Source organism: Magallana gigas, chromosome 5, assembly GCF_963853765.1.
Source record: "Magallana gigas chromosome 5, xbMagGiga1.1, whole genome shotgun sequence".
Taxonomy (NCBI): Eukaryota; Metazoa; Mollusca; class Bivalvia; order Ostreida; family Ostreidae; genus Magallana; species Magallana gigas.
In genome coordinates this window covers 1,429,202-1,442,170 of record NC_088857.1, presented here as the reverse complement: position 1 = coordinate 1,442,170, position 12,969 = coordinate 1,429,202, and the positions used below count along the sequence as shown (strand labels likewise).

The window sequence follows — 12,969 nt, the reverse complement described above, 5'->3', positions numbered from 1 at the left end:
AAAACAGAAATAAACAACCAGTAAAAACGTTTCCACTCTTTTATGCGTGGTAGATTATTCCAGAATTTCCTCCGAAAGAGAACTTGAAGTCGCCCAGTATTCTGAGTTCTCCATTATGTAAACTAACCCCAAATGCAGTAAAATGATGATTATCTAATTGAAAAGACGTTTTCACAGCCTCAATTAATCCCTGTTGTGATTATTAAAACTCACGACTGTCTTACCATGCTTATCGTTACTGTAGGGGTTATAAATACGGGTGATGCAACCACACTGCATTGAAAATTACAACCGATGTTTATTTATTTAAGTGTCGATACTACAATTAGTTGTAACTTGTAATTATTTAATAACTCGTAAAATTAATGTTTAAATAATAAGAAAAACCATTCCCTACAGTTATCTTCAAAGTTTGAAAGATTCTCTACATAACGGTAATAATTGGGTCAAAGGGTTTGACTAATACCTCCAAAAAACACAGAAGTACAGAGACTGATTTTATTTATCATTAAGCAAACACCATAACAAAAATTGCATCAGTGAAATGTATAAACACATCAAATAAATGAAATTTAACCAGTTCGTTAAGTTTTTAAATTTTATAGAAGTTGTTTGCTCTAGGTTGGTCCTTGATAATTTCAATTTTACAAAATGGCCCCAATGAATAAATAGATGGCCCTTTCATTATGAAAATGGCCCATTAAAATCAATAACTGTGGGGCCATAGTCCCATTGACATTTTTGGCCTTCCCAATCACTGCATACGTTCTCTGATTTTAATTTGAAATATACATCATATAAATATACGTGTATATTATTTATGATTTAGTTTTTCTACGGGCATATATAATTTGTGTAAATGTGACTTAATGTTGAAAACAAGTCCGGAATCTAGACTTGGACTTGTTTTTATAAAGTCTCTTTCAATCACTGACAGGAAATAATTACCAACCCACTGATACAGTGTTAATTGTAAGTTTTATAAGTATAATGATTTACTAATAAATGTGATGAGGAAGGTTTTGCCTGGAGATTAATTAATAAATTAACACGTGCGCTGCTTTACGATTGTCAAAACAGAAAACAAAATCGGACATAAATCAACTCCTTGTCGTAGAAAAGTACAAAAGTTAAAGTCCTCCAATCGCCATACAGTAACTGTATTGTTCCAGATTGTCACAAACAAAAAACAGCACAAACAAATTGACACATTCACATCAGCATTAATTGTGTACTGTATCAGCGATATTTTGATTGAAGAATATCCAATGTAGTAATTGTTTATACATTAATTCGCACTTTTCCCTACTTAAAATTTTTGAATAGCTTCCAGGAAAATGACTATTTAATGAGTACGATGTACCTATAGTAAGTAGAATATTACACATCTGTCGATCGTCATGTCTTCTCCCGGAGGAATGCTGACATTTGAGGGGACAACAATTGTAATTTGTCGGGTCGGTAGTTGACCGATTAATGAGGAAAGTCTACACTCAATTCTCGCATCTTTTTAATTTCATTCACAGCTCTTAATGTTCACGAACAATTTTAAATGGAAAAATTAACTAAATATTACTTCTATACAAATATTTGGACTGTAAACGTACAGTGTTTTGTTAACTTTTTATCTCATACAATTACTTGATAGTAAAAAATAATTACTTTAATTTTATCTCACAATATCCAAACTCAAAGAATCATATTGTATATATCTGTATAATGTGCTGCAATATACATGTAGTAAATCCAAATTTTAATTTAAAATAAAAATAAAAACAACCTAAACCATCGAGTTACCTAAAAAACGTAACAATAGAAATAATTTTGTAACCACGCAGAAAATTCAAATTTCCAATACTGTAATACTGTGACAAGTCAGGGAATCTAGGATATACAGTGCCAGTTATTTTGTAAAAACTCAGTCAAATATATTACTGAGCATGTGCGGATCTAGAAAGGGGGGATCTGGACCCCCCCCTTCAAAATTAAAGTTTCTTTAGATTTCATTATAAAATCACCAAAAATATGCCTCAGAACACCCCCCCCCCTCCCGGCAAACTAAAATTACCGTCGGACCCCCAGAGACATTATCTGGATCCGCGCATGTTGAGTATTAAAGAATTATACTACACCATAAAGTCGTAAATAGTCGATATATAAGTCACTGTTTACTCATCTGTCCTTTACAACACTTTCGATCAAATAATAAATTTTTTTGCCATATACCAATTTTGATTCCCATTAATCCAAAATACAAGACACATCATGTAAATCTCAATATCTACAGGTCCTTTGTAGTGTAGAAATGTAATTATAGTGGCAAGTGCTCGCTGATTTAAAATTAACAAAAGAACAAAAATGTTATCTATCACCAGTCATCTTATATTGTTACACGTATGTAATTCTGCACTACAAGTAACTATTTTTTGGCTATAAAAAAATCTACATTTTCGTTCCAAATTTCTAATACCTGTTATTGTTCGCGTGTACACATTTCTTGAACCTTTAATCGTCTTCAAACGCACTATTTTAATAGAGTATAATTTATTTAGTGACAGTGTTAGTTCAAATACCTTTAATAAATGATGATAAAGATAAACTGAAATTTATTTTACACTTTTGAGATAGACTAAGCGTGAATTATTTTGTGATCGATCAAAAGTTTCTATAATGAGAGTTTGTAGTCAGATTTCTAAACCTTAAACGACACAGACCGAAACGCTGGCTGCTTCTTCAGTGGAAAGTACTGATAGACAATATAATAAATATATCCATTAGATAACGAGAGAGAGAGAGAGAGAGAGAGAGAGAGAGGTTACTTCTTTTTCTGCTATGTCCGCTACCTTCATAAACGTGACACACCAAAGATGGGCATTTTATTATTTGATTCCGTCTCCTCAGTTACCGAGAACGTTGTAATATTGTAGTCTGGAACATAAAAATCTTCGCAAATATTGGAAAGAAATAGCAACAATAGTAATATTTTTCAAAGTCTTTATTAATAAGAGAACAATGAAATAGACCTATAGGCCCATAAGCTCACCAGAGTTTTTGTATCAATCCCTAAGTTAACCTTTACTCCTAAAAAGAAATTTCCAAGAATTCTGATAAAACAGAATATTTATTTTAAGAAATTAAGAATACTTATCACTAAATCAGGTGGGTAATTATGTGACTTATATATGCTACCCTTTGTAAGATTCAGACATTCCTTTATTATGAATCATGATTACATGATAGTGCAATATTTATTGTGTTAGATTTACCATTCAGTGATTTAAATTTGCAAAATAATTCATTAAAATAATCAATCTGTGCAGGATAATTTAAAGATGTTGTATAAAGTTTACATGCATTTTTTTTTTAGAAATGTAATGCTTTTGATTTTATAGACAAAAAGTTGTAAAAATTATTTTGTTTTTAAAGTTATACAATCAATTTCATTATGAAAAATGAAAAAATTTGCATGTCATCTGGTTTGAAAAATGATGTACAAAATAAATTGCTAGAAAAAAATGTACATATTTGCGAAAATAAAGTTAAATTTTTTAAGTTATTCTGTTGATTACAAGTACAAATTATTTTGATATGTACGGTACAAATTTGTAATTTCAATTTCTGTGTGAAAGTATACCACTGGATATTCAATACTTCAACTCGATGCTTCGGATAATGAAATATAAATGAACTCATTGATGCCATTATTTAACAAAGTCTCAAAAACTGTAGACCAAATCTTAAATAAATGATAAACATGTAGTAGGCATAGGTCTGTTTACATGAAAGTGAACAGGATGTCAGTCTGTCTCAAAGCTATAAACTCGATTCTAAAAGATAAAAGGACAATGATTGAATGGGTAACAGATTTTATCATAATCCTTTTTAATGTAACAGTATGGTCAAACATATTCATGACCAAGCCTGGATCCTAGATTATCCTCAGGTGAGCTAAACATTCAAATGTCAAATATAAGCTGCCTCTCTCACTGACAGAATAAATGTGGAATACATAAATATAAATACATAAACACTAGCATATTACAAACAGATAAAAAGCTAAGGCACAGCTATTCCTACAAGGGTTTGTGCAGATCATCAAGTCTGTAATAATATTTAACATTTAACTGCCTTGGATTTGCTAGAGTAATAATAAAATTCTACTAAGTTTCTAAATAATGAAAGCATTAGATTTACTTTCAACAAAGACTTATCATGATGTTGCTTTGACAGTATCAATCTTCATTCAGTTTCTCCAAGTCCTAATGTGTGCCACTTTGTACAGTCTCCTTTGCCTTGTTGGAACATGACTTCTTGATTTTTGGATTGTTGATACAAAGCTATCAAAATCTGGTCCCATTACCTCTAGGTTTTGGACTTGTACATGCAATTAATACATAGCGTGTTGTTGGTGAGAAAAGCTGTCAAAATCTGGGACGACCTGAGAAGACGAGGGCTCGGTCCTCGAGTAGTCTGTGATGATGTCCTACAAAAGTCAAAACATGGGGTAAAGATCTAGTGACTCCAGACTAACAGTCCACTCAGGGTTGTCTTCTCTTTTTAATTTTTTTTTACCATTTTTCATTTTTTTTTCAGACAATGGCCAGAACTTTTATGATGAAGATCATATATAAGACATTATAAATTTAAAATACGTCAAATTTATATATTCAACAGTTTTATGATAACTCCTTGCCTCAGGAATTGTGAAGAACCCAGTGTCATCGTATGGCTCCTCTTGTTTCCCCTTGTAGTGCAGGAATGGCGAATGGACCGTGGGTGGAGGGGAGTTCAAAAGGTCATCCAGGAACAGCCCTGGAACCACTTGATTGACCTCCGACAGATCTAAAACCATACCATTCTCATTACTTAACATCTGCTTGATACGAATCTTATCTAATAATTAGAATAATTCTAGCTATTTATAAAGTATAGTTTACTAAAAACATGTGCTTCTACAAAATCATGATAACTTAATATTATATAAAAACTAACTACAACCACTCCCCTTTTCCCGATCAACAAAAAATAAAAAATACCCAAGAGGGATTATCATAGACTGTCCATTTTACTGACCTTGACATATTTCACACTGACCTTGAGGCTGGCTGACATTGACCTCCTGACTGCTCCAGCTGCTGACCTCTGATTGGCTGTTCAACAAGGTCGCCATGCTTACGTAACCTTCCTGTCCCTGGTCAGTCCCCCGAGTTACAGAGTACCTCTTCTCATCCAAATGACAAAATGACAGATAGTCCCTGTATAACATGGTAGTTTTAAAATAATTAAAGGGAGATTTCTGGAATACTGTGTTTTTATCAATATCAATATATAGGGAAATCAATTTTCATGAATTGAGTGAAAACTTTCTATAAGGTGGATTTCAATATAACAGACTCTAACCAGTTTATGAGCAAAGTTGGACTGACTGTTGCCATACCTGGGCGTTCCTGGCTGTGACTCCATGCCATGCAGCTCCAAGTCCTCTGGGTTTCTTTCCTCATAAAAACTCCTTAGAACAAGAAATAAATGTCATAAATAGTATGAGAAATTTCAAAAATTACAATTCATATCAGATAATATCTTTTGTCTGAAACATATTTTATTATTTCTGTATTAGTTCTGTAACTGTGCATGTCCTATCAGCCTTGACAATCACTAACCAGTATAGGTTACAAACTGGGGAATTTTAAGCAGTGACAATTATACAGACTGCTAGAAATTTACATACTTCTCTAGTTGTCGTCGACATTTCTTCTCCTTGGTCTCCCGCTTGTCTTCAGACATACTTCTACTGCGACCTCTGAAAAGAATATCAGCTAAATATCAACGGTCATATCTTATGTTATCACTATGTACACAAAATCTATCAACAATTTAAATCAATGTATTAAACACTATTATACAGAATAAAGAAAATTCTAATTACATATGGGGACAGACAGATGGAGGGACAGACAGCCAGACTGTTCTGCTGATTTTGTACCAGTAAAATTTACTACTGTAAGCAAGCTGACTCCTGCCTTACCTCCCCCTCCCTTCCTTGTTCCTCTGATGCAGCCTGCTTCGTCTGTGACTCGGAGTACTGTCAACAAACAAACAGTTCATGTATCATGGTATATTTAAATATTATCGCGTTCACAGACTCAGATTTATTTAACTCAGAAGTTAAAGCACTGGCAGGATATTTCAGAGGCCCTGGCTGAGACATGAGTTGCCACTTGTTCAACCTTAATACTTTACCCTCTCTGATGGTTTAAGAAGATCAATATCTTCTTATAAATCATACTTTTGATTTTAATGTGATATGTCGATCTTACCTCTGGTTTGGAATACCTTACCTCTGGTTCTGCTGAGGTATATCTTGCTGGTCCTCTAGGTCCATCTGGTCAATGCTCTCTGTACAAAGGAGGTCAGAGAGACTTAGATCCCCCTCCCCCTCCTCCTCACACAGCCGCTGTAACAGAATCTGCCGTGTATCTGACCATGAAATGGTATACAGGAAACAATGTTAAAAAGAGGGAGAATTTTGCATTATGTGGTAGAGCTAACATGTATGACAACCTTTATGTTCCTTTTTTTTTTTTGAAAAAAGGTATATACTTAAAGTATAGCACATGTCAAAAATGTCAAAAATTAAAAATTCTAAAGTATAAAGTATATCAATAGTGTGAAAATATCTATACTAAATGTTTATCAAAAGTATCCTAAACACGTTTCAAACCAAAATTAAAATATATTAAAAAATGCAATGAAATTTTTCAGAGCTATCAACCACAGGCAGAAATATATTGACTCAGAGACTTACCCCAGAGATGAGGGTAAATGGAGAATCAGGCACACCCTGATCTTCATGTTCAGGTAACTTTACAGGTGTAAAGCCCCTACTGTCAAACTGTACAGGTGTAAATCCTAGGTCATCCATCTTTACTGGTGTAAATCCCTTGTTATCAAACTGCATCTGGAATAGGCAAGTACAAAAAGATGTGTACCTAAAAATGGACATCTTTGAACCTGTAATGGTGGATTACATAGCAGTCTGGCCATTGCCCATACATTTCTTTTCCATACAAAACTTCTTTTAGTTTTGAAGTTTTTTTGACTTACCATGTTTTATACCAGTCATGCTTTTGTCCCAGAGGAAATTTGTTTTTATTATATACATGTATAAACATGAGAGGATTAGACAGTATAGGTACTCTGCCTATGTAAGGTCTACAAACCTATCTAAGGCCTTAAAGGGTCCTGAAGGACTAAGTTAACCTACCTTTCTGATCACCTTTTTGGATGGGGACTTGGATTTGGGTGGTCTATCAGAGGAGGGGGTGCGGTCTAGGTTAAACCCACAGAAGGTCCTGATTCCCGGGGGTGGGCTGATGAAGTGCTGGGCAGGCTGGGTACTGCTTGCAGGAAACTGGGTGGCAGAAATTAATATATACTATTTCTTTCTTGGGTGTATAATACTGTGATTTCATCATTATTCATTGACCATTTCCTGTCTCAATCGACGAAATCACTGCTCATTGAAGTAAGACATGTGACAGCAAATATTATTGAAAAGATAGTTGTCCACGATTTACGTCTCCTTGAAACTATAAATTTTGATAAATCCATGAAAATTTATACTCACAAATATTCATGAAATCATTGCATCCTAATGTGATTACTGTATTATTACACAAAATTAACTGAGGAAGGGATAGAGACCTTGATTGGAGTCAGGAAGAAGTGGTGCGGGACTTCCTGATCCATTCTCTGGACAAACATCTTGTTCTGCTGGTGTGTCACAGTTCCTGTACACAGAAATGTCTCGTTCCTCTCCGGTCCCACTGGAGTGGACAAGGGAATGGCACAACAGGGTCGGGGGTCGGTGGTGTAGGTGGAGAGACCCTCGATCTGTGACACCTCCGGTCCAACCACTGTACTTGACTTGTCTGATGGCAGAGACAGAGGCACCACAGAATCCTTCTCCACCTGTATACAGGTATAAATATAACTCAGAAGAACCCAAATAGTTCAACATATAATGAGTCAGGCAGGTGATTTGCAAAGGGGAACAACTCAATTTTTATATGTTAACTTAAAATTGAAAATTGAGTTATTCCCCTTTTCGATATGTTCATAAAATAAATAAATGCCGCAGCAATTGACCTGATGTGGTCATACCTGAGAACTAATACAGGTATATTTACTTTTTTTTAAACCTAAATCATTGATTTTTCATAAAAATATTTGTTACTTTGTTCTCCCCTTTTTGACCTTTAGTCTTGACCCTAACCTTCGAGACATTGACCTGTTGGAGGTCAGTGTTCAGACACTCGGCTGGACACACCACAAGGTCAAATATCAATGACCTTTGACTGACCTTCGAGACATTGACCTGTCGAAGGTCAGTTTTTAGACACTCGGCTGGACACACCACAAGGTCAAACATCAATGACCTTTGACTGACCTTCGAGACATTGACCTGTCGGAGATCAGTGTTCAGATACTCGGCTGGTAACACCACAAGGTCACACATCAATGACCTTAGACTGACCTTCGAGACATTGACCTGTCGGAGGTCAGTTTTCAGACACTCTGTTGGTAACACCACAAAGTCACACATGGACGACCTCAGACTGATCAGCCCGGACTCCATGTCTGATGGAACATTACAACGACTCCTCTTCCGCTGAGTGTAGTTCCTGCAGATATCCAAATACAGGAATTATATTAATCTTCCATCTCAAAAGCAGCTCATAAAATTTATAAATTGCAGAGAGTTATTGTCTAAAATCATGTAGCATATTTAGAATAATCAGAAGGCATAATATGTCCAGAGAGCATACAAATTATTGGAAATCATTGAACTAATAATCTTTGATCAGAGATCTATGAACTGTTAATGGAGAGTGTTTGGAGACATCTTCCTGGTTGTACAGTAATGGTCATTAAGAAGTGTTTTAGGAGAACTTACTGGTGGTAGAGCTCCTTCTGCTTGAGAGAGAATTGGTTCTTCAGGTCCCCTAGGTTGGCCTCTACTAGACCCTGCTCTGTTCTGTACAAAGCTGCCTTGTCTTTCATTTTTACTGAAATCAATTTTACATGTCTATATGTCATATTACCAGTAACTGAAATCAAGTTTTTACTTAACATAATTATGTCAGACGTTTTAAAATTCACATTTGATTTATAGTTGGGAAAATATACAAATCTGTTAACACTTACTCAAACAAAGCAAGTTAACATTTATATACCCCATTTCCATAAATATTCAGGTTTGTTAAAAATTTGTCCACTCTCATCCATTGTCAAACCTCTACCTTTCTGGTCCAGAATTTCTTGCAAAGTCCTCTCTAGATTCACAATATGCTTTTCTGTCTCTTGTAAAATGTATGCCTTTTAAAATCAAAACAGACATTAAAAAAACCCAGATTGAGCATAGATTATAGAAATTCTGTTTGAAAAAAACCCCATAATTTACGATGAAAACATTAATTTAAACTTTGAATAGCAAAAAACAGCAATAAAACAAACATCCTGTGTTGAAATATTAATTCATATTTTGAGCTGTTTTTTGATAATTTTACACCCTTGCCTTGGATATTTTCCTTTTGGACAATTTCTCATTGTTTGGGATAATTGTCTTCAGTGTTTCGTAGCACATGGCAACGCTGGCTCTCCACTTGGCATCAGACTGTCTCCTCCGGACTCGCATTGGTACGGATCCTCTGACCATGTCTTAAACAGATCTCTTAAACAAATTCAATAAGATTTCAAAAACCAATAGGTTTAGATATTATATTATTATATTATGCAAATTCAACACAAGTTTAGATGTAGCACATTAATATTACCTCTTCAGATAGGAATTTAGTACACTGAAAGAAAACTAATGATTTGCTCTAGGCCTCACCAATACATGTATATAATTTCTTGCTCGGCGGAGATTCAATGAAAAAAGGTACAAGCGAGCGATAAAATGATATTTTGTAGGCAAAATTTTTAAGGCAGTACTTGAATAAATTCTGTAGGCAGTTATATTTTTTCTACTTGTTTCTGATTTCTAAATTAATCAAAGTACTGAAGAACTGACGAGAGTTGATTTTGTCGATGTTTATTTATTTTAAAATCAATGATATGTTATTTTGCATGACAAGTACATGTAGTTTCTAATTTTTATTTGAATTACGCACAATTTTATAATATGAATTTTTGGACTTTTTCGACAAGAATGTCGAGAAACCCCCATATGAATCATGTTAAATAATATTTAAAGATAAAATTAATTCAATCAAACTACATTTATGTATCAGTAATAGAAACATTTCTCGAAAATTGTATGGATCCAAGCAATATTGAACTCTAGTCTCGTTCAACCAAACGCTCGGCTGACACCGTAAATCTCTGAAAAGCTAGAGAGCCTTTCTGCTTGTCGGAGATTTACGGAAACAGCCGAGCGTCGAGTTGAACGAGACTATATTGAACTCTGGCGTAGGAATACATACGACTACAAAAAATATCTAAATTATTCGTACCATTTAAAATCTGACTATTATCAAGGTATTTATCAATAAGTTTCCTTGAAAAATAATGCTTTAGCATACATTACATCGAATTTATCAATTATTTTCAAGAACTAAGTCTTGTCAGCAGCGATGATTTGTGCTGAGGTCCACACACTGTTTCACTTTCGGTTTGTCTGCGTGACTGCATAGGAGAGTTGATTAAAATCAACTCCCAAAAACCAATGAAAATACGAAAAATAGAGCGGAAATAGAATAGAGAACAGTGCATAATTTCTTGGAAGTTGGAAATTATTTATAATATTACTTGTACAGTTTTATTAAAATACGAGCGCGCAGGGTCAAACGAACAAGAAATTATATTGGTGTGGCTCTATATTATGAAATGTGTAGAACTTGAAATAGCCGATCTCCTTGCTGTTTGTTCATAAGGTAGCTAAATATTTCTTGACTTTGTGCACTAAGACTATATGCTTTTATTTCTATGAATCAAGATAATAATTTAAACTTAATAAATTGATATATTTAAAATGAATATTTTTTTCTGTTATTCAAATGCACTCTTGTAGGCCTACTGTTGCAGCTCATCTCAGCAAATACCGTCATAAAAATTATCGGAGTTTATTCATTCCATTAAGAAAGTGCTTATTTAAATAAAATACCCAATTTTCCCCTGGTTTTGAACACCAAATTCAATATATCGCCTTGTCCTGTTGTTGAGTGATGCTTTCAAATCTTCAAAACAAGTATTTCTGCAACTTTTGATCACGTGAATAAAGCTTCAAGGGCTCGCTAAATACCGAGAATATCCAGAAAAATCATATGTTCAAGTGCAAGAACTTCGTGTGGTGAAAGACATCATAAAATCATTATTAGAAATTGAAATACTTACCTTGTCTCCTTACCAACTAAAATCATGCAATATTCTTATTTTACAATATATATATTTACAATATAATATATTCTAAAATATTATTTCTGAAAACAGTTAAACATCGAACCCGATGAAATTCTCAACGAGAGAATGATTCGGATGAAAAGAACTTCTTTTTCAAATTATTATTTAAGTAGGTCATAATCTAAAAATTTTTAAATAACAATTCTAAAGTAGAAAGTGCATAAAAGTTTTCATCGAACAATACAAAACGAAATTAATATCAACGTTTCAATATGAGATAATTACACAAACCAAAAAAAACGGTGGTCATTGATGTATCACTAGAAAGAATAATCTTACTGTGACCAGGCTACGCTCAGGGTCCGTGGGACATCTGTCATTTTAACGATAGAACATTTTATCTAATGTATCACTAGTAATCTATAAATTGATTTTTCTTAATTTAAAAAACTCAACATATTTGTCTGATCATTGCACTAAAACAGGCGCAAACATGTAGAAAGGAGCATGGGGAGGGGGGAGTCGAGGGTAGTCCCCCCCCCCCTCCCCCAGCTTTTTCTCGCAGCAAACATATTTTACTATTTTCCTTATAACATGGGATTTTATATTTGCAATTATCTTGCGTGGATTACATACAGGATAAGATGAATGAGAAATTGATAACATTGTTCCTAAATTTACATATAGAAAATTGATTTAATTGATGGAATTGCTCCCTACCCCCACTTCTATTGGGAGCAGATAAAAATTGCATGAAGTGAACTAAATTAACATTGAAATTGCAGTTTTCGATACTACCCCCCCCCCCCCCCCACACTCCTGAATTAGGATTTTGAAGATTAGGGAATGGGGTTTTTTCGCCTGTCTACATGTCATGATTTTTCGCGTGTCTGTCCTCTCCTTCCCCAATTCAGTTTAAAAAACGATGATGCGTACGTGCCTGTGGTAGAACCGCTGTGAGTTTATGCAAGAAAGCTTTTAGGATATAATCCATTTAAACAAATTTAACACGCATACTGACAGACACGTATATAACATAAAATAGAGAAGAGCTGCAACGGATGTCTGGGAAGCGGACCACTGACCCGGTGAACGGGGGTTAGGATCCGGAGTTGGATTCCTCTTTGGTCCGGAGCCGGGGGGATATTTACAATACATGTAGTTCCCCTAATGTTACTTTTACTAAATTATTCTCTATCTGTTGGTGGAAATTGTTATTAAACTGTGTAATTGAAAAGCGGTGCTTTCTAGTAACACAGAATATGTTCAAGAATCAGCAATTCTGATATTAAAAATCTAATAAAAAATCCTAAAGTTCACCAGTGCACCCTAGCTATTGCCTGGTTCATTTCTCTCCAATGACTTACACACAGGCATATTTTTGCTTTCTTTTTAAATGATTACACTTCCCGTCCATGCTGCTTTACTGGTATCGGGCTGGTTATGGAATTCAATGAAATAAACCTAAATAAAAGATGTTTGTGAAACACTTATGCTCCCCTCCCTTGGAAAACATCCACACAAAAAATGAACGTAAACTGCAAATATTTGGACTTTTTTTTTAAG

The 12,969-nt window shown here is 34.4% G+C and overlaps 1 protein-coding gene across 2 annotated transcripts; it reads right to left on the bottom strand.

Annotated features, from left to right (window-relative positions):
* Nucleotides 1-4,311: 4,311 nt before the first annotated feature.
* Nucleotides 4,312-11,308, bottom strand: LOC105327363 (uncharacterized). 2 transcript variants are annotated; one of them, XM_066085078.1, is made up of 15 exons: nt 11,168-11,308; nt 9,578-9,733; nt 9,237-9,378; nt 8,957-9,068; nt 8,537-8,684; nt 7,705-7,971; nt 7,265-7,411; nt 6,806-6,958; nt 6,339-6,454; nt 6,026-6,082; nt 5,729-5,800; nt 5,438-5,509; nt 5,095-5,255; nt 4,694-4,842; nt 4,312-4,483 (listed from the first exon to the last, which is right to left on the bottom strand). In XM_066085078.1, exons 2-15 carry the CDS (start codon nt 9,716-9,718, stop codon nt 4,388-4,390), a joined length of 1,833 nt encoding a protein of 610 aa, XP_065941150.1. In that variant the 5' UTR covers nt 9,719-9,733; nt 11,168-11,308; the 3' UTR covers nt 4,312-4,387. The 2 variants fall into 2 exon arrangements, with proteins under 2 accessions (XP_065941150.1, XP_011426088.3); XM_011427786.4 differs by having other exon boundaries at nt 9,303-9,378; nt 11,168-11,307.
* Between the last annotated feature and the right edge of the window lie 1,661 nt (nt 11,309-12,969).